Raw genomic sequence first — 22189 nt, forward strand, 5'->3', positions numbered from 1 at the left:
CATTTAAGAGAATCAACAATAATTGCACAATATCCGGTCCATGTTCACACTTTCTCGGTTTTTCCTGAGAATTTTATTTAGCTCTTTTTTCCCCAGGTTATTTATTCATTTAATTTTTTTAAAAAAAGATTTATTTATTTATTATATCTAATTACATTGTAGCTGACTTCAGACACACCAGAAGAGGGCATCTGATCCCATTACAGATGGTTGTGACCCTCCATGTGGTTGCTGGGATTTGAACTCAGGACCTCCGGAAGAGCAGTCAGTGCTCTTAACCGCTGAGCTATCCCTCCAGCCCTATTTAATTTTTTTTGAGACTCAGTCTCATGTAGCCCAGGCTGGCCTCGTACATAGCTGGAAGGGTTGGTATGTGCTGCCACACCCAACTGTTTGGTTAGAATCTTGGTTTAGATCCTTTGTGTACCTGACTGGGGTTCTGTGGTCTCTTTGAGTGCCTCCTGGTCCCTTCTAGCTTTCTGTGTCTTCTAAGCACCCATGCCGGTTGTCCTATTGCCTTCTATTGCCTTCTGAATCTGTTTGCTAGTGTCTTCATGTGTGTTTAAGTTGTGACTTCAACCCTGCACTTTGCCAACAGAAAGGTCTGAGACAATGGTTCATGGTTCTGAGTGTGTGGTCTCAAGGTGGCCGCAGCGGGTGCTGGGGAGGGGAATTCTTGGGCCCATTCCTCATCCATAGAGCTGAATTTAATCTCCATGACTGAATTCTGAGTGAGACCCACAAGCCTGTGACTAGCAAGACCTCCAAGTGCTACTGTTAATGTCTGTGAACAGTTAGTTATTTGGGTCCCAAGAACCTAATAATTATTCAACAGTTACTTTAGGTTCCAAGGAATACTTCTGCAAGCACGTGCCGTGGTCAGTAGTGTGAACTCCAGACTGCCCTCCACAGGGAGGCGCAGAATGTCAGGGGACTTCAGGGTTACTGATGCTAAGCTGGGCACTTGTTTTCTTCCGCTGTGAAAGTGGACTTTCCTTGTCTCTAAAAGAAATGTGCAGTGGGTAAGATTTTTTTCATTAAGATATGCCTACGGAACCATACAGAATAGTGTGTTTTAGAGAAAGTTCTCCCCACTAAAGACATGCGATTCCTGCCACCATTCCTTGGCGCTCGCTTGCTTGTCCTTGCAGGTTTTCTTTCGTCACTCAGAACTGCCCTGACTATTTCTAGAGCGACAGGGACGGCTGTGTCTTGGCAGCTCGTTTTCCCATCCTGCAGTGTGCCTCAATGCAGCCCTGTGCCCGTGTGAGGGCTCTCTGCAGGTGTGAGACCTTGGGTCACACTGACTTCATCAGCCTGGATCAAGACTTTTCAAGAGTTGAAACCAGGCAGTTTGTTCCCAACATATTTAAACCCAGTATAGTTTGGAAAAATAGGTTTCCTGGTGTAATACAACCCCCAGTGCATAATTACATCAAAATTCAACTCAGGGTATGTATCATTTCTTACAAAAAGATGGGTTCTAGAGACAGACTTCCTATACTAGTTTAAGGGTTTAAAGGCCTACCAGGTCTCAGTGATACATCACAGAGGTCATTTGGGCTATTAGCCACCTCTGGCCCTGGTCGTGGGGGTCATTTAGATCACTGGTCACCTCTGGTCCCGGCTGTAGGAGCTTAATAAAGCCTAGCCCAACAGTTAATGCAGATCACCAGGCTATTAATCATGTCTGATTCTTAGCTTTCTGGATAGAAAACCAGCTTTTATTTTTTTTGTCTTGTTTTATTTGTTTTACATTTTTCCCATTGTAAAGAGAATCCTGTGTTCTTAACATTCTCTGGAGATCTGTGGGGCAGAGACCTTCATGCTATGTTCCCAGCACCTGTGCGGGAGGATATTTGTATACCTTTTCACTTAATTTTATGCATCAGGAGCACTTTCCCATGTCCTTAGTTACATCGTATTCACCTATTAATATAACATAATTAAGCTTTTCTCAAACTCATGAATAATGTTACGACAAAAAAGTTTGGCTACTTCTTAGACTAAAAATGTTTTCACATTTAATTGAGTGTGTATGTGTATGTGTGTCTCCCTCCCTGTCTCTCCTCTTTCAGGCAGTGTGTCACTTTGTAGCCCTGGTTGGCCTAGTACTTGCTGTGTAGAACAGGATGGGCTCACGGAGACCTGCCTGCCTCTGCCTCCAGCATGCAGGAGAGAAGGTGCACCACCACTCCCACCACGCCCACAGAGGCTGAACAGTTTTCAGATTTACGTGCCTCTTGCATTTTGTGGAAAGAATATTTGAAAACTCCTCAGGTTATGATGCATTAGCCAGTCTATACCCACAGAGGACTGTGTCAGGTGAAAGCTAGATCCCTAGGGCCTCTTAGTGTGGAGATGATGGCAGACTGACGGGGGTGGTCAGTTCTCTTTCCAAACGGCAAGGGAGGGATGTGAACCTGGTCAGTGTAAGTCAGGAGCCTGGGCCAACCAACGTTCTCTCTCTGTATCTCTCTCTCTCTGCATCTCTCTCTCTGTCTCTCCCTCTCTGCTTTTATTTTCATTGTATATGCATTGGTGGTTTGCCTGCATGTATGTCTGTGTGAGGGTGTCAGATCCCCTGGAACTAGAGTTCTAGACAATGGTGAGCTGCTGAGAGTTGAACCTGGGCTTTTATGGAAGAACAGCCACTGATCTTCCCCAGCAACCAATATCACAAACACCTGGCAGTGGGCTTCATCACTGGGCACACACATGGGTCCAAGGAATGGTCAGAACATTGGCAGACATATGGATTCTAGGAGCGGCCAGAGCATTGTGCACCTCTATTTTTCTAAATCAGTGAAGGTAGTTCTGCTAACAATGAGATGTATTTTGCCAATTTCAGGGCTTCCGTGACCTTTTACATTCTGTCAGGATCTTTCATTCGCATGTATCACCAGTGAGCCCTGTGGCTAGCTCCTTATAACACTAGCTTTGGTCACTTTTTTGGGACCTTGTCAGATCAATGAGGTTGGTCTAGCATAGGAGTTAGGGCCTACAGGATTGTTACACGACCCCAGAAAGGTTGTTGAGTGATGTTGGCACTTGTAAGCAGCCTTTGAAAGAGCCTCTGTTTCCTTTCCACGCACGCTTTGGCTGCCTTTAATGAAGCAATAGGGAACATGTTCACTGCGGGGGTTCGATAGTTGTTCCTAATGATAACTTTGGCACATACATCCTAAGGCCCATCAGAATCCTGCCTACATGATCTGCATATACATACATAATATATAAAATATAACATTTACAAGATAAAATATACAAATATTGTATACTTTTGTGAACTGGTGCTCTACCAAGTTCTTAGGACTTACGGATGAAAATTAGGGACAACAGAATACGAGTAGGATAGAATCTTGTGTTATGAAATAGGGCAGAAGGAAGAACTGAAGTCCTTTGTCTCTTGTGGACTCTGCTCATGGGTGGAGGCCAGAGTCCCTTCTTAGGTAATTTTAGGATGTGTTCTGTCTCTTGAACCCTAGATGTGCGTTTTGGACAAACTGATGGTGGAACGGCTGTCCGCGGAGAGAACAGAATGCATGAATCGCCTGCAACAGCATGCAGCTGCTGAGAAGCAAGAGGGAGAGAAACGTCAGGTAAGAACCAGTGTCTGTCCGTCCTTCTGCTGGTTCACCATGTCTGCTGAGCCGCTCCAGGTCTAGCAATGCAAACCCAGAGGCTGGGAGTGCAGAGGCCATTTGCATTCCATAGGCCGTTGTTTCTGTAGCCCTAATAAAGTTAGGAGCGAAGAGTGTGTAGTCCTATGTGAGCGAGTTGCCGAGCCCACTGGACAGTGTGCTGGAAAAGCCATCTTTGCCAGTCAGTTCTCTCTATTGTCCATTCTTCAGTTCCTTCTTCAGGAGTCTACTGCTTTTCCAGGCCCACAAATGGGAGTTTGTGAGAACAGCCAAAAACACTAGTTTGGAACATTTGCAAGATGTTAGGCATCTGAGTTCTGGGTGACTCGGAGCCTTCACTTGGTGACAGACATGGCCTATGGGACGATGAGTGATCCCTAACCTTTATATGTGCCAATTGTAACCTCAAGTGTCAGAATTTAAAAGCTCATTCTTGGGTCTGGAGAGATGGTTCAGCGGTTAAGAGCACTGGCTGCTCTTTCAGAGGTCCTGCGTTCAATTCCCAGCAACCACATGGTGGCTCATGACTGTTTGTAATGGGATCTGATGCCCTCTTCTGGTGTGCCTGACACACCAGTGTACTCATATACATACAATAAATAAAATCTTAAAAAAAAAAAAAGTTCATGGGGACTAGAGCATTGGCTCAGTAGTCAAGAGTGTGTCTGTTCTTCCAGAGGACCTGGCACCCACGCTGGCCTGCCACTCTAGCTCCAGGGTATCTAACACTCTTCTCACCTCCATGGGTACATGCATACACAGATTGTCATGGTGGGTTGGGAAGATGTGTATGCCATGGCACATGTGTGGAGCTCAGGACAAATTGTGGAAGTCAGTTCTCTCCTACCACGTGGGTTCTGGGGATTGAACTGAGGTCTTTAAATTTGGCAGCAAACATTATCACCACTGAGCCATCTTTCCAGCCCATAAAGTAAATCTTTAAATAATATTGTTTTAAAAGACTATTTATGCCAGACAGTGGTGGCGCACGCCTTTAATCCCAGCACTTGGGAGGCAGAGGCAGGCAGATTTCTGAGTTCGAGGCCAGCCTGGTCTACAGAGTGAGCTCCAGGACAGCCAGGGCTACACAGGGGAACCCTGTCTCAAAAAGCAAACAAACAAAAAAACTATTTATTTGTGTGCATGGGTGCTTTGTCTGCATGTGTGCCTGTGTACCATGTGGGTGCCTGGTTCCCTTAGATCCTCCGAGACTGGAGTTATAGACTGTAAACTGGTTGTGAGCTGATATCTGGGTGCTGAGAATAGAACTCAGGTCCCCTTAACTGCTGAACCGTCCCTCCAGCCCACCAAAACGTCACTCTTGATGCTTTAATTCCTAAGCCTCAGCAAACTCAATCTTCTGTGTATTATTTGTTATTTTAGATGTCTTTGGTAGATGAACTAAAAGCCTGGTGCATGCTGAAGATCCAGAGTCTGGAGCTAAGACTCTCTGGAGAGTCTCGGACCTTCAGAGCTAAATCCACACCATCTCCGTCTGACTCCACTCCAGGTAACTCACACACAGAAAGTCTCTGAGAGGTCCACTCCTCCTCCTTCCTGACCTGAAAACTGTCCATGCTCCAGAGCTGCAGCAAACACCGTGAGGCTCAAATGTTAGGAAGCCTGAAGTAATCCGACATGCGAGAGTGTGGAATAAAACAAGGGATGTTGACACCAGGCCAAAAGCAGCCCGGGGAGAAAAGGGTTTATTTGGCTTACACGTTCCAGGTCACAGTCCATTACTGAGGGAAGTCAGGGTAGGAACTGAAGGTAGGAACCTGAAGGCAGGAACTGACACAGACCTTGAAGGACATCCTGGTTCCCAGTTTGCTCCGCTTGTCTTCTTATACACTCCAAGCCCAGGGTACGCCCAGGAGGCTGGGCTCTCCCACATCAACCGTTAATGAGGAAGGTGCTCCCACTGACCTGCCTGTAGGCAATCCGAAGGACGCATTCTCTCACCTGAGGTTCCTCTTCCCAGACCACCCTAGCTTCTGTCAAGGGTCAGTGGATCCTAAAGCCGAGTGATGCAGGACCAGCTTTCTCCCGGGCAGGCCACTCCCCCTGTTTCCCCTATTGCCCCTATTGCAGTGGCCTCTTGCCTTTACTTAAACCTGCAAAGCAGCCATCAGTGGCCTGAACGTGTCCTAGGTGCTAAGGCATGCTTTAAATGATGACTCGTCAGCTGCAGTGAGTACACTTGATAATTCTTAAAACTAGCATGTGTCCATTGTACAAAACGGTTTCATTATATTTCCACACATATGCATCACCCCAAATTCCACCTGGTACCCTCCCTTCTGCTAATTCCTTTACAGACATCCCCTATACAACTGTAAAAGTCTAGATTCTAGTTGGACATGGTGGCACACACCTTTGATCCCAGCACTTGGGGAGGCAGAGGCAGATGGATCTCTGTGAGTTCAAGACCAGCCTGCTCTACTTTTCAAGTTCTAAAACAGGACTATATAGCGAGACCTTGTTTCAAGAAGGTTCTGAATATAAGGGAAAAACATCTATGACCTGCCCCTTTTTAGTCTGGGCTATTTCACTTACAATAATCTCAGGTTATATCTATTTTCCTGCAAATAATATAATTTTTCCCTTATGGAAAAATTATGTATGTAAGCCATATTTTCTTTACATGATAATTCTAAAGATGTTAAAGCTTGATAATTAGATCCTACTGGGGGCTCTGATAGCTCAGGCACTTAATATAGCCCTGTTTCCATGGCTTTAGCTCTGTACCAGCAAATTTAGAAACATTTGAGCCAACTTGTCATGCTAGGAGTAGCTATGGACCTAGCCATGGTGAATGGAACATGGGTTGCAGAGCCGGATGAGGAGTGTGGCTTACCTTCCTCTCAACTCTGCTGTCACCCTAAAATCCCTCCTAAGGAAGCGTTCCTGCAGGGTATGATGGCACCTGCCTTTGTTCTCAGCATTTAGGAGGCAAAGGCAGGTGGATCTCTGAGGTTGTCTAAATCGTTAAGACCCTTTCCCAAACAAAGAAAGGGCCCAAAAAACCAAATTGGTGCTGGGTGTGGTGGCGCATGCCTTTAATCCCAGCACTTGGGAGGCAGAGGCAGGCGGATTTCTGTGTTCGAGGCCAGCCTGGTCTACAAAAGTTGAGTTCCAGGACAGCCAGGGCTACACAGAGAAATCCTGTCTCAACACCCCCCCCCCTGCAAACAAACAAAAAGCAAATTGGTACACAGGCTTATGTCCCAGAAGTGAAGGGAGTGTCTTCCTCTTCAGAGATTAGCTCTTTCTGTGTTGAGACACTTTGTAGGTCTCATCAGTCTTGGGCATTAGAAACAGGACCCTAGCCGGGTGTGGTGGCGCACGCCTTTAATCCCAGTACTCGGGAGGCAGAGGCAGGCGGATTTCTGAGTTCGAGGCCAGCCTGGTCTACAAAGTGAGCTCCAGGACAGCCAGAGCTATAAAGAGAAACCCTGTCTCGAAAAACCAAAAAAAAAAAAAAAAAAGAAAAGAAAAAAGAAACAGGACCCAAAGGCTCTATGATAGGCAATACTGGCTACAGGAAAGGCCAGAAATCTAGCCGATATGTTATTCCTATAGCTAACACAGAATCCAAGAGAGCCCTGATGAACCCTGATGGGAAACCTGGAGAGAAAGTGGGAGGGAGGGAGAGAGGCGAGGGAGAGAGCGAGCCAGGGAAGTGGGCAGGTGAGTGGCGCCTGACACAGCTGAGGTTCTCAGGACCCCCAGTCCTATGGCTGAATGTGGGTATGCTCTGACATTTGTTTCTCCTTTGAAAACAGCTGTAGACCAACCAGTGGTAGCTGCAGGGCCAGGAGCAGCTTCCGACAGCTCCTCTCAGGTTGTGAGGCCCAAGGATAAGGCGCTCAATGCCTCTGCTGCCCACAGCCACCAGCAGGAGCTGCCTCTCTCTGACTGCACAGGCTCTGGGTTAAGGAAGATCAAGGCCCCGGGTGCTTCCAGGTGTGATCAGCAGACTGGATCCTGTGTCAACCGAGGCACTCAGACCAAGAAGTCTGGGAGAAGTGGGCAAACCAAGCATCGAGGCCAGCAGCCCACTGCCAGCAGCCCCAGTGGGCAGCAGCCATCAGCAGCAAGCGGTGATGTGCGAGATGCCTCACAAGCCCTGGAGCTAACTCAGTATTTTTTTGAGGCTGTTTCTGCACAGATGGAAAAGTGGTATGAACGGAAAATTGAAGAAGCACGAAGCCAAGCAAGTCAGAAAGCTCAGCAGGATGAGGCCACACTGAAGGAGCACATCAGAAGTCTGGAGGAGGAGCTGGCCAGGCTGCGGACAAAGGTGCAGAAGTAAAAGCCACACCCTCAGCTGGACCCAACAGGGTTTCTGGCTGGTCGTCACGCCCAAGGTGGACTTGCCTTTTAGAAAGTCACGAATGTGTTGCAGACACATATTTCCTGTGCTCTGCAGTTACAAGGCCTTCACTGGTTAAAATGAATCCTGGCAGTATGTTCACAAAAAGCAAGCCGCACCCAGATGAGGTGTGTACCCAAGCCTGCGATTCAGTGTCATGCACTATGTCGGCAGCAGAGCAGATTACTCTGGGAGCCCAGTCGTCATTCACAGCTGCTGTGCCTAGACGGTCCTTCTAACAGAGCTGGGACTCAGATGCCGGAAGCCCCTTTTCTCCCATGTGACTCAAGATGCTCATCTTTTACAGGGGTGGAAAGCACTCAGGTTTTGAGGAAATACATTGTAATGATCTCAGTGTCCAGTATGTCTTAAAACAACGTTGAGGGTCATGTAAAGGAGGAGTAATTGCTGACTGTCAAACGCGCAAAGTTTAAAATATTGGTCAGTTACTGTGGTTTTAGCCAAATAACTGAGCAGATTAATGGAAAAAATCCACCAAACAACTCCAGCCAGTTACCTTTCTGAAGTCAAGACTTTTGCTGGTTTGTAAATAAGGCAGAATCATGAAAGTTTAATTTTGAATTGACTTCTCACTGAAGAAGAACACCAAGCCATCAGAAGGCTTTACCTGTTCACGGAGTAAGATGTAACAGACTGAGGTGGTGACGATATCTGGGTTGGGACCTAAGATTTGTCTTCGGATCCTTTGGAACACAGACAGAGAACATGGATTATGTCCGTCTCCACGATCCACATACACATAGAAACTTCTGTTTCTCTAAGCCTAAGGACCTCATGACTACTGTCCATGAATTGTGACTAAAATGCTGTTCATTGAGCCAAAGAGAAGTGACCTTTGTGAAATAGTATGCATTTATCCCTTTGTCAAGCCAAGTTCTTCCTTTTTCTTATAGTGACACTCCATGGATGTAGACATTCCTGTAAACATACAGGGTAGATATATGAGTAGAGTCTAGTGAGGCCAGTTATTTCACGGAACTGACCCGTCCTCAGCCTCTTGGGAGGTGCAGCCTTTCCCATTCTCCTTCACTGGAGTCCTGTCCTCAGCTCACTTGCCCGATCCCTGCTATGACACTCCCTGGACAAAATGTCCCTGGAACTGCCTAATCTAAGTAAGAGATGAAACCCCGAGTTCAGCAAGTTATGCTCCAAGCAGGAGTTATTTTCACTATTAGAATACTTATTACCTCAAGATACCCTTGACAAGAAATGCAGAAATCAACTGTAACTGAACATCAGATCTAGACCACACACTACCTTGGTGGCAGTACTTTGATGCTATACCTCCTACCCATCAGAAGCAGGCAGCCTATCACTGTGAATGGATGTTTTTGTCAAGTCATTAAGCATACAGCCAGGCTATTGAATAAGGCCAGTCAGCCCCTTACCCACAGGGTTGACTTCTAAGGAAGTGGTGGTTGGCTTGTTTTGGAAGGCTCTACTGTGTACTCTAGACTGGCTTTGAACTCGTCATCTTCCTGTCTCAGCCACCTGAATTCTGGGATTAAAGGAGTGAGCATGGTTAATCCTGTGTTGTTTGTAACACCCGTCTTAGGTTTGTTGCAATTGTAAAACACTGAAGATCAGCTGTGTCTTTTCCCCTTGTGCTATGTGCAAAAACAAGCAAATATCCCAGCTGTACTTTTACAGATAACTGTTTATATCACATACTCTCACATAGATCATGCTTCAAACTGAGGCCTAGGAAGCATCAACAGCTGTGGAGAAACACGTTATAAAACAGTAATGTTGTATATTATCAGTGTCCTTTTTAAAAACAAGTAATTGTTAGCACATCCCTTAGACTGTATTCTAAGTATCTGTGACCGGGTGAAAGTGTTAGTCTAGCATCGCTTTTTATTTGAGGAGTCCCGAATACAGGTTTTTCATCTTTAGATTTGTGTGTGCAAGGCATGTTGTCTGATTTTATCACCTGGAACTTGTGTCTCCTATAAGCATTAAATGTTTTCAGTTTTGCCAGTATTCTACTTTTTAGTCATTAGTTCTGCACATTGCACTCTAGAATTACTGAGAGAGTCTGCACCTAGCCACTTTACTTACTTAGAGCAAATGCATCCAGTTTAGTTAACATCAAAGTGGGTGCAATCTGTGTGTTTGAGTCCACTAGATATAAGACTGAATAATAGCACCTCTAAAAAGACACACACACACACACACACACACACACAAATACAGCCTTTAATCCCAGCATGAGGGAAGCAGAGGCAGGCAGTTGGTTCTATCAGGATTTGAGGCTAGTCTAGTCTAGAAAGCAAATTGCAGTACAGCCAGAATTGACACAGAAAAACGCTGTCTCCCAAAAATAAATAAAAGGATAAAGTGATTTGTACTAATCACAAATGGTAAATAATCAAAGAGGCTTACTTTATAATTATGGGGTGGGGTGGGGGGTGGTGAGCACAGGTCCCTGCTAGGCCCTGGATTCCCGGGAGCTGGAGTAACAGGCAGTTGTGAGCTGCCTCAAGTAGGTGCAGCGACCTGACCTCTGGCTCTCTTCAAGAGTGGTAAGCTCATAACTGCTGAGCCATCAACAGCTCTCCAGCTCCCTTAAACATCTAAATTTAATGTGAATATAATTTCTTAAAATCCTTTGATTTCTAACTCCTTAGGGTGGCAATTTTTGATTTTTTTTTTTTTAATCTTTGGGCCTGGTTCTATATAACTCTTTCCCAAGGCAGGTGTGGGCTGCTTCTGTTTGTAACAGCTTCCTGAGGTCATTCTGGTCTGTGTCCCCCAGAGTACTGCTGGTGGGACTACTGTAATGTTCAGGCTTGACCTCCCCCAGTCACCAGCAGCAGCAGCATACTGTTCAGTGACAGCCACAGCAGTGCTGTGGGTGAACTTGACGTGTGCAGCCTGGTGGCACTTGTTAATGGGGACAATGACAAGGGTAAACTGGCTTTTGCCACTTATCTGTTGTGAAGCTTTTGTGTAAATTCTTTTTATCCACTTGTTAATCTCTTTTCTGAGACAGGGTTTCACCATGCAGATCTGGCTGACCTAGAACTCAGTCTGCCTGCCTTTGCCTCCTGAATGCTGGGACTAAAGGTATGCCTTTACAACAGGATTGTTGTTATTCACATGCAGAAAGTCAATTATTCAAACATCTTAAATAAAATCCAGGAACAAGTTTGGCATTCAGATAGAACACTACAGAAGACACCCAGGTTATACAATCCTGAATCCACAAAAAAAAAAAAAAAAAAAAAAAAAAAATGCCTTCATGGTGAATAAAACTTCACCATCTGGCCACCATCTTGCCTGTGGCCCTGTAGCCAAGGAAAACGTTAATAAAAAGAACCTGCTTGTGACCCAGGTTCAATTCCCAGCACCCACATGGCAGCTCACAACAAACTCCAGTTCCAAGGATCTGCAACCCTTACTCATACATGCAGATAAAACATCAATGAACATAAATAAATCATAAAGAAAAAAAAGAGGCCTAACAAGACTTGGCCTAAGAGGGGCTAAGTGCAGCGGAACGTGAAAGGCAGAACTGTCCTTCAAAGATAAAGGGAAAGGCGGCTGGGGCATTAACCTTTCCCTTGGAAATCAGTGCAGCCAGGCATAGTGGCGCGCACCTTTAATCCCAGCGCTCGGGAGGCAGAAGCAGGTGGATTTCTGAGTTCGAGGCCAGCCTGGTCTACAAAGTGAGTTCCAGGACAGTCAGGGCTACACAGAGAAACCCTGTCTCAAAACAAAACCAGTTCAATCATAAGTGTTTTTACCTGCTTTAAAAATAGGCAGGTGGCAAATACAGAAGTGGATGCTCACAGTCATCTATAGGATGGAACACAAAGCCCCCAATGGAGGAGCTAGAGAAAGTACCCAAGGAGCTGAAGGGGTCTGCAACCCTATAGGTGGAACAACAATATGAACTAACCAGTATCCCCAGAGCTCGTGTCTCTAGCTGCATATGTAGCAGAAGATGGCCTAGTAGTAGACCATCAGTGGAAAGAGAAGCCCATTGGTATTGCAAACTTTATATGCCCCAGTACAGCGGAATGCCAGGGCCAAAAAGTGGGAGTGGGTGGATAGGGGAGAAGGGGGGTGGAGTATAGGGGACTTTTGGGATAGCATTTGAAATGTAAATGAAAAAAAAAATCTAATAAAAAATTGAAAAAAAATAGTTGGGCAGGGTTGACAGAGGCAGGAGAATCTGAGTTCAGGGCCAGCCTGGCCTACAGAGTGAAGCCATGGCCAGCCAGAGCTACATAGTTTAAAAAAAAAAAAAAAAGAAGCCTTAGCTTGCCCTCTGACAGCTTTATAGAATTCTCTGTACACCACTGCTGAACCATCATCAAACCACCATTGTTCACAGTGGTGTTTAGTCTCAAGAGTTTAGAACAAACAGGAGTTATTCGGATTTGCATGTCAAAAAGACCACCAAGGCAACCATCTCCCTCAAGACAGCTGATAGAACACATGGTGGCTCACATCTACAGTTCTGGCACTTGGAAGGTGGAGGGTGGAGAATTAGAATGGGAGATCCTGTTTCAAAAAACAAAACCTCAAGTTGTTCACAATGCTATTTTTGCATGAGCCATGTAGTTTTTAAAAACCTGACTTATAAGAGCATTAGATTATTCTCATGTGGGCCCTAAGGCTCCAGCGTGAGCTGCTGCATCGTCTTTTCAGGCATCCCAGCACAGGATCCTAGTCAGCCTCTGTTTGGCTTCTCTGTGTTGATGGGCCTTCTGTTCACAGGATAAGTTCAGATTCATCAACAAGCTGTCACTTTCAAAGATTTCACTAAATTGTCAACTTTGTGGCCTATTTCTTTTTCCAGTGTTTGCAGGAGAATGCAGAGTACAAGGCTCCTTAATCATGATTCATATTTTTTTAAGATTTGTTTATTGTATTTATGGGTACACTGTAACTGTCTTCAGACACACCAGAAGAGGGCACCAGATCCCATTACAGATGTTTGTGAGCCACCATGTGGTTGGCGGCAATTGAATTCAGGACCTTTGGGAGAGCAGTCAGTGTTCTTAACCACTGAGCCATCTCTCCAGCCTGATTCATCATTTCATGAGGATGTTAGGTGCAGGAGCTGAACTGCCCACCCAGTGCTCCCTCTTCTTGGTGTTCTTAGCTATTTCCACTAAAGCTCCATGAGGTCTCAGTGTTAGGGTTATCAAACCATGTCACACCTGAAGAAAGTCACTTCAGAACTCTGAAGGACAAAGCAGGTTATTCAAGCAAGTTCTAGAGCTGTTTCTAGCAAGCTCTTAACCTTCCTAATGCTGTGACCCTTCACAGCTCTAATATTATGGTGACCCACAACTGTAAAAATTTTCTTACTTCATAACTGTAGCTTTGCTGTTATGAATCATAATGTAAATATCTGACACTAGACCCCTGTGAAAAAGTTGTGTGGTCCGAAAGGGGTCACGACCCACAGCAAGAGAATCACTTTTCTAGGGTGTCTCTTAGAGTCAGTACACTGCCAGTCCTGCATCTGACTTTGTAACAGCTTGCGATCTAGGCATCACAACATACCACACACCCACTCATTTTTGGTTTGTGTGCCACAGTGCCTGTGTGGAGGTCGGAGGGCAACTTTCTGGAGTGGTTTTCTCTTTCCACCATGTGCGCGTCCCAGGGATCAAACTTCTGTCCTTGGCAGCAAGAGCCTTCATGTGGAGCGATCTTACCAGCCCTGTCCTCATTGCCTTTCAAGAATTACTAACTAGTAGTCTGTTTTTCAAAGAGTCTGCCATTTCACTCTCCCGTGGAGCAATGCAGGATTCCAAGCTCTCATCTTGACATTGGTTCACGTTTAATTATTACAGCCACTGACTGTAGTGGAAATATTAACACACTTCACTTATATTCTTGATCAGAGTGATTATCACCTTTTTGGGTGCTCTGTGACAGTGGCTCGGAGCCTGTGCAAAACACATGGAGGTCTGAAAAATCTTCCAGTTACGAGTTGGCTAAGGCAAGCGTCCTTTCTAGTTCCTTTAGCTGCATATTGCCTTGGGTAATCATCATTCGGATTGTATCCTGTGGGGAAAGGACAATCTAGTCATTGTTTTACCAGGTTAACCACGGAAAAGTTCTATTATTGTATCTGGTCAGTCAAGAATCAACAGTGACTGGTTACAGGTTGTAGCTGTGGGCTTACCAATGCCCAAGACTCTACATTTAATCCTGACACCAAAAGACACTCCCCTGCCCCACCAAAAAAACAAAAAAACAAAACAAAAAAACCTAATAAAAAAAAAAAAAACTGTGGAGTGAAAAGCCGGACGCTAGGCTACACAGTACAAAGCCAGATGTGCTGCAAAACAAATGTAAAATACCCAGTGGGCACTCAGCAGTGAGCAAAACGAGCCACCTCTGTGGCATATTCCAAGGTGTTCGCTAAACTTCACAAGCTCAGTGATACAATGGGACAAAGGAGCCGTGGCCCCAGCGTGGTCTTGCTCTCACCTCTTCTGTGGCACTTTTGTTTCTTTTAAATTCTTCCCTGGCCCAATCCTGAAGGTATTTTCGGTCAGAATCACTCGGAACTTGCCTAATCGCTCGCAAAATCTTTCTGTAGAGGAGGAGAACTTGCTGCCTTCTCATGAACTGCTCAAGGGAAGGAGAAAGACAAATTACCACAAACCCGCCAGCTCCACCTCAGCAAGCAGAAATAGCCCTTTGGTCTCCACTACCAAACAGAACAAGAGAGAATCAAAGTTCCTGCGAGCGGGCGGCTTGCGAGGGCGGGGCACGCCTAGCATCCCCGCATCCCCGCCTCGGGAGGCTGAGGCTGTCAGCCGAGGCCGGCGGTGGCCGAGGCGAGCCAGGTGGCAGGGAGAGCGCGACCACACGGGACACAGACCCTCACGAGCGCAGCTACCTCCGCGGGGCTGAGAGAACAGCCGTACCTGCTTCAGCGTCAGGGCCGCGGGAGGCAAGCGGGAAGCCGCCATGTTGCCCACGGAAGCAGCAGTGGCTCAGGAGCGGAAGTGACCCTTGATCGCCCTGGTCACGGAAGCGGAAGTAGGGAACGGGTGAGCCTGGTTCCTAGGAGACGGACGCGCGTGTCCTGTGTTTTCGGCGGAGAACCCAGGAGCTCGATCGCTTTACGGGAGGGGAGAAAGTGTGTGCCTTTTGAGCACTCTTGCTGTGTATAACTGAGAAGACCGCCATTATGCTAGCAAATCCCGTTTGCATCCTGGAAGCTTCTCTTTTTCTCTACACCTTATCCTACAGCACGCAGGTCGGGTCGCCTCGATCGTTGCGGCTCCGTGCGCTTTCCCTATTCATGAAGCCCCTCGCTTTTTTGTTTTTGTCCCCCACACCACATACCCAGAAGTCAGGTTATTGAATCGCTGCCGGATGATTTTACAAGTACTACTATGCGAAATCAACGTAGAACCAACAAATGTCCGACTGTGCAGATCTGATCTGATTGCTTCACTTGGGATCTTAGGTGCTCGACCTTTCCAGCTGCGTTCCACACCCCGCTATGGTTTCGTCTCTGACCATACAGTGAAACGGCCTCTCCCTCGCATTATGAGTGGTACTTCTCGTGTTTTTGTTTTTGTTGTTGTTTGTTTTGTTTTGTTTTCAATTTTTCTCTAATATGGGACCTTGGGGAACAAGCCTGTATCAGGTTTGGGGGCAAAGCACCTTTACTGTCTGAGCCATTTCAATGGCCCTTGCATAATTTCTTTATACATAGAGCTTTAACTCTACATTAACGTATTTGTTTCTTTTTTGTTTTGTTTTTTGGTTTTTTCGAGACAGGGCTTCTCTGTGTAGCCCTGCCTGTCCTGAAACTCACTTTTGTAGACCAGGCTGGCCTCGAACTCAGAAATCCTCTGCCTTCCGAGTGCTGGGATTAAAGACGTGCCCCACCATGCCCGGCTAACGTATTTGTTTCTTTTGAGACTTTACAATTTTGTCTTCTACTTACAGCTGTTGTAAAAGTGTATTATTCTGATCAGTTTTATATTTACACCACATAAGTTATTTTTATTTATGACACACTATGGATCTAAGTTCTTTTCCAGCCACTAGACTAAATTCAAGATCGTGTATTAAATAATTCATGACTTTCTCTGGTCATTGTAGTGATCTTTTTGACTGCAGGGTCTTTTATTGTTTAAATAATCTGATCAGCCTTGTTTTATCTCGGACAGGTATCAAGCTATAAATTTTGCTTTTTATGTTGTTGTTCTGGCAGATCCAGTAGTTTCTTGTTAGGATATTTTCTATGACCTTTGGAAAGGCACTGAGCTAATTTCCGCATCACCTGGGGATATTTATAAGATTTCGTAATTAGTGCTGGGTCTAAATTGGGTACCGAGAACAGGTATTTTGTACATTCTTTTCTCTACACTCATGTTAGCCACAGGCAATGTTGTCATGTAGATATATACTCCCTGTCTCAAAGATTTATACTTTGAGTAGGAAAGCTTTGAAGGTCAATGCAGTGTTACTTAATTGACTGAGAGTAGGTTCTTGCCCCAAATAACTCAGCGCCAAAGCTCAGGGTACAGTGTTTTTAAAGACAAAAGACGCAATGCCATCATTGTCAGGTGTAGGTCAGGAATCTGGTAGTATTTGTTTTGACTACACAACCAGAAGATATTTTGATTATGTATCTGAGCCATGGAAAGTCCCAAATGTGTTGCCATGGTGGATGTGACGATTCAAGGGGTTTAAGGGTCTAAATATGTACCTGAGCCAACACAAAGCAGGGTAAGATCTGGACAAAAAGACATTACCTTAGTCACTTCATTTCTCACTTCTTTTAGTGACTTTTATTATTTTTATTTTATTTTTTTAAATTTGTTTATTTTATATATGTGAGTACACTGTAGCCATCTTCAGGTACACCAGAAGAGGGCATCGGATCCCATTACAGATGGTTGTGAGCCACCATGTGGTTGCTGGGAATTGAACTCAGGACCTCTGGAAGAGCAGTCAGTGCTCTTAACCACTGAGCCATCTCTCCAGCCCCCCCCCTTTTTTTTTTTAAGATTTCTCTCTCTCTCTCTCTCTCTCTCTCTCTCTCTCTCTCTCTCTCTCTCTCACACACACACACACACACACACACGTAAGCACACTGTAGCTGTCTTCAGACACTCCAGAAGAGGGCATCAGATCTCATTACGGATGGTTGTGAGCCACCATGTGGTTGCTGGGATTTGAACTCAGAACCTTTGGAAGAGCAGTCAGTGCTCTTAACCGCTGAGCCATCTCTCCAGTCCCTTTTAATATTATTTATTTATTTTATTGTATATGAGTACACTGTAGCTGTCTTCAGACACACCAGAAGAGGGCATCAGACCCCATTACAGATAGCTATCCTCCTTGTAGGTCTAACGATCCTGAAGAACCAGTACCTGCTCCCTCTGAGAAATCAAATATTTAAAAGTCACTAAAAAGGGACTGGAGGCCTGGAGAGATGGTTCTGCAGTTAAGGACACTGGCTGCTCATCCAGCCGTCCTGAGTTCAATTCCCAGCAACCACATGGTGGCTCACAGCTAGCTATCTGTAATGGGGTCCGATACCCTCTTCTGGTGTGTCTGAAGACAGCTACAGTGTACTCATATACAATAAATAAATAAATAAACATAAAAAGGGACTGGAGAGATGGCTCAGCGGTTAAGAGCACTGACTACTCTTCCAGAGGTCCTGAGTTCAATTCCCAGCAACCACATGGTGACTCAGAATGGTCTGTAATGGCATCTGATGCCCTCTTATGGTGTGTCTGAAAAGAATGGCAGTGTACTCATAAAATAAATCTTTTTTAAAAAGGCTTTAAAAAGTTATCATTTTCGGGAGGCAGAGGCAGGTGGATTTCTGAATTTGAGGCCAGCCTGGTCTACAAAGTGAGTTCCAGGACAGCCAGGGCTTTACAGAGAAACCCTGTCTCGAAACTGTGAGACCCCAACTTAGAGTGTTTCTCCCTGAAAGGTAGAGCCCCTAAAACATTTCCCCAAGCTCGTTTTCCCTGATCTCTAAAAATACAGCCAGAAAGCTCTTTGTTCTCTATAGCCAGCAAAAAGCCTTTTTGTTTCTATACTCTACAACCAGAGATGCCTGCCTTCCTGTGCCGAGGACACGGAGATAAAAATTCAGAACTCACTCCCCACTCCTGCCTTGTAAATTTCACCAAGGACACCCGGAAGAGAAGAACTCTCCTCCCAACTCCTCAGCTAGCTGTTAAAAGCCCCCTACTGTCACCTCGGGGTCGAACTCCCCTGCCCTGCATGGCAGAGGGACTTCGTCCTCAGCTAGCTGATAATAAAACCTCTTGCAGTTTGCATCAGGTGTGGTTTTCTCTCGGGACACTGGGGTGCTGGCCAGCTCATCCTGGGAATTGAGCGGAGGCCCAGCATCCGGGGGTCCATGAGTGACCAATGTGACCATGGGTCTAAATGGGGGAGGGGACATCATGATTTCCAACTCCACATCTCTGCTTAGTTTCAGATGGGTGAGCCCAACTGAATTCCAGCTTTGTATCCAGAGCAGAGTTGGAGAGCCAGTCCCTGTAAGTCTCTGGAAGATGCGACTGCTCTGGGTGGGCCTTCACAGTCTGGATGTGTTCTCTTTACCTGGATGACACCTGTCACTTAGTATTTAGGTATTGTCCATGTTTAGCTGACTAGCCCTGTGCCGGTCTCTGTCTTACATTATCTGAAAATCTTTTGGGAACTTTTAATAGAACCAGGCCTTGGATTAGTTTTTTCTCCTAAGAGGAGAATTGGACGCCAGGGTAAAGAGCATGGCCAATTGAATTAGGGTGCCTGCCCATAACAGTTGGGTGGCAGGCTGAGGAGCAGGGCTCCCCTGCTTACTGCATTATGTCAACCTGGGAGCTATTGAAGGCAGAGTAATTTGTCTCTGTTGTTAGAGACACAGGATATGGGCAAGAGAACCCTGTCACACGAGACATGAAGAGTAATTTAGCTTTTCTTATAGATAAGGAGGAGGTTTTCCTGGTCTGGCCTACATAGCTGGAGACAGGAGTGCAGACATCTGGCAAGTCTTGCCCATGCATCTTTATCCTAGAATGAGGCCACCATGCAGTCCCCTGATGAGCTCTGTGTCCCATCTAAGGGAGCTACTTGCACCTGGGGATGTCCTGCCATTCAAGGGTACTGTAAACAACATATTCGATTAAACTGTAAAATTTAATTTTATCATACAAAACCCATGCTTACCCCAAATGCTTTTTAAACTCCTTTTTATCAGAAATACAGCCTGTGGTGCTTTGAATAGGTATGGCTCCCATAGCCTCCTGTGGTCTCTACAACTTGTGGAAATGGAAATAAATTCTCCATTCCTTGCTTTTTCTCTCCTCCAATTCCTGTTTGTTTTTGTCCCCCACCCCCACCCCCTCCAAATAAATATCCTTTCTTTAAGTTATGGCTGCTGGATCAGTAAGTTTGTTGCAAAGTGGGAGCTAGACCAGGCAGAAGCAGGAAAAAAGGAAGGAGCAGGCCATGGCGCACACATCCAGCACACACTTGTTCTCCCCTGCAGCCTCTGCTCTGAACCAAGCTGCTCATCTAAATCTTCTTCTTCTTTTTTTAAATGGAAAAATAATTTATTTTAAGAAAATAATTTATTTTCCAGAGGCTTAGTAGTCCATGATGCTTTAGTGGAGGGAGCAGGCAGCAGGCAACTGAACAGCAGTTGGGAGCGCATGTCATGAGCTAACTTCCTGTTTATGGGTGCATTTACTCCGTTGCTCCTGCTGCCACTGCTGCTGCTATTTTTTTGCTGCCATCAGAGCTCAGTTTCTTAAGACTAAAGACCAGAAACTCTCCAGAAATTCTCTAGGTTGTTGACATCCGACTGAGAATGCTGAGGTGTCTAGCCTGGTCACAAGAACTTCCGGTCCGGTCCGGTCCACACTGCTGGATGTATCAGTAGTAGGTCAGGAACATAGGCCCAGGGGGCTTCACCATGTGCAGGAATCATCATCCTCAGTAGGGGAGTCAGCAGGAGCGCGCCCGCGCGGGGTTGATCCATTTGTCGCACCAGCCTCTCTGGCAACCACTGCGCCCCATTCTCTTCCTTGCCCTTCTACAAGGTTTATTCACCGCTGGCGCAAATCTTCTTTACTTTCCATTGCACGCTTCCAATTCCTGAGGTGTCCATCACTGTACCCCGATTACTGGAGCTCCAACGTTGAGGCGCCATCTGACCAAATCTGCGCAGTCAGTCAACAGGTTCTCCAGTGCCGGAGTGAGGATTAAAAAGAAAAAAAAGCCGGGCGTGGTGGCGCACGCCTTTAATCCCAGCACTCGGGAGGCAGAGGCAGGTGGATTTCTGAGTTCGAGGCCAGCCTGGTCTACAAAGTGAGTTCCAGGACAGCCAAGGCTACACAGAGAAACCCTGTCTCGAAAAAACCAAAAAAAAAAAAAATAAAATAAAAAAAAAGAAAAAAGACAGATAACATTGTAGTGTGACCCCAGTCAGTTCTGAGACTGAAGGCCTCATCTACATCTAAGGTGGGGACTGATCATTTGGTTGTGATTTTGATTCCAAATTCTAGAGTCTGATTCTTCTGTGCCCCATCACTCCCCACCCCCACCCCCGCCATCCCAACCCCCAACCCCAGGTGCACCTGGGACTCTCTTTTTCTCTTTTTTCTTGCTTCCTCCCACTTGGAGCTACTTGCTGTCTTTGTGTCTTCCTGGGCCTATACTTTGTGAATATCCTTGCCTTCCACAAGGAGCTGCCTGCTAAGTCCACAGCTTTCTACATCCACATTGCTCCTACAGTATTGGACTTCTCCCTCAGGTGGAATTCCTGGTTGTTCCTCCTCCTCCGTTAACCATTCCTCCTCTTGCCCTGTGCCATGGGTGTCTCTTTGATTTCTGGAGCCAGCTTCTGGACCCTTGGGGTTCCCACCATGTGGACAACTTTCTTTCTCTATTAAATGTTGAAGCCCTGATATAACTGAAACTATTCCTGGACATCAACACAAAAGACACTTCAGGTTGTCTTTTCTCCTGCAGACTCCTGGCTACCTCTGCTCCTGCCTGCAGTCCCTCAGCTTCACCTATCGGGCACCCTCTTGGGGGTTATAGGAAGACACCTGCATGTTGTTTCGCTTTTGTCTCTCTCCCTCCACTGACTCAGATTTATTTATTAATTATTATTTTTTTGTCATTGTTTTGTTTTTCGAGACAGGGTTTCTCTGTATTGCCCTGGCTGTCCTGGAACTCACTTTGTAGACCAGGCTGGCCTCAAACTCAGAAATCCACCTGCCTCTGCCTCCCGAGTGCTGGGATTAAAGGCGTGTGCCACCACTGCCTGGTTCAGATTTATTTCAATAGCCTGGGCTCAGTACAGATCAATGTCCAAAAATTTGGCAAACTTGATGTCCAAATTCTGACAAATCTTAACTTCTGCCCAAGTGATCCCCAGATGGCTTACATCAGAATTTATTCCGCTCTCCGCTTTCTCTACCCCACTCTTGGAAAGCTTTTCCAAGTGACCCCCAGATGGCTTACATCAGAATTTACTCCGCTCTCCGCTTTCTCTACTCCACTCTTGGAAAGCTTTTCTTTCTATGATTTTTGTGCTATGTTCTCAAAAAAAAAAAAAAAAAATCTCAAGATTATGCTGTAAATTTATCTCAAAATTTGTAAGGTGCTCACTGGGTAGATATAGTTTTAAAAAAATCTAGAAAATCTGTAACAAAATTGGCTTTAAAAATCCAAAAGCAACACCATTAAAACAAACAAACAAAAAGAAAAGAATTTAAACTCCCTTTGGTTGTTTTTTTTTTTTTTTTTTTCCGAGACAGGTTTTCTCTGTGTAGCCCTGGCTGTCCTGGAACTCACTTTGTAGACCAGGCTGGCCTCAAACTCAGAAATCTGCCTGCCTCTGCGTCCCGAGTGCTGGGATTAAAGGCGTGCGCCACCACGCCCGGCCCTTTGGTTGTTTTTTAAGTATAGACCTAAAAGCGCTTCTCACTGCACCCACCCCGTCTTCTGGATAGGGAAGGGTGCTCATGGTTTATTACCAAAATCATTTTGGGTCCCCAGGCATGAGTCCACTGCCTTCTCTACAAAGTGGACTTCAGTGTAGATTACAAATGGTAATGCTAACTTATCTAAAAGTTATATTGTCTACAGGGAATTGGCTTGAATCCATCTC

The 22189-nt window shown here is 45.7% G+C and overlaps 2 protein-coding genes across 7 annotated transcripts in view; one reads left to right on the plus strand and one right to left on the minus strand.

Moving 5' to 3' along the window:
- Ankrd6 (ankyrin repeat domain 6) overlaps positions 1 to 10023 on the plus strand; it is a 148162-nt gene extending 138139 nt beyond the window's left edge. For all 5 annotated transcript variants that reach the window (XM_021160920.3, XM_029476792.2, XM_029476788.2 and 2 more), the window contains 3 exons: positions 3489 to 3602; positions 5028 to 5154; positions 7430 to 10023. In XM_021160920.3, the coding sequence (XP_021016579.1) occupies positions 3489 to 3602; positions 5028 to 5154; positions 7430 to 7959 (771 nt within the window). In that variant the 3' untranslated portion in view covers positions 7960 to 10023. The remainder of the gene's footprint in view (positions 1 to 3488; positions 3603 to 5027; positions 5155 to 7429) is intronic.
- Positions 8678 to 15009, minus strand: Lyrm2 (LYR motif containing 2). 2 transcript variants are annotated; one of them, XR_015047444.1, is made up of 4 exons: positions 14943 to 15009; positions 14500 to 14640; positions 13920 to 14070; positions 8678 to 8958 (listed from the first exon to the last, which is right to left on the minus strand). XR_015047444.1 is itself a non-coding variant. In XM_021160994.2 (3 exons), the coding sequence occupies exons 1-3, from the start codon at positions 14985 to 14987 to the stop codon at positions 13990 to 13992; spliced, it is 267 nt and encodes an 88-aa protein (XP_021016653.1). In that variant the 5' UTR covers positions 14988 to 15009; the 3' UTR covers positions 13825 to 13989. The 2 variants fall into 2 exon arrangements, 1 of the variants encoding a protein (XP_021016653.1); XM_021160994.2 differs by lacking the exon at positions 8678 to 8958 and having other exon boundaries at positions 13825 to 14070.
- Positions 15010 to 22189: the final 7180 nt, after the last annotated feature.

The sequence above is a fragment of the Mus caroli genome, unplaced genomic scaffold (genome assembly GCF_978045245.1).
Source record: "Mus caroli unplaced genomic scaffold, Mus_caroli_1 scaffold_6, whole genome shotgun sequence".
NCBI classification, from domain to species: domain Eukaryota; kingdom Metazoa; phylum Chordata; class Mammalia; order Rodentia; family Muridae; genus Mus; species Mus caroli.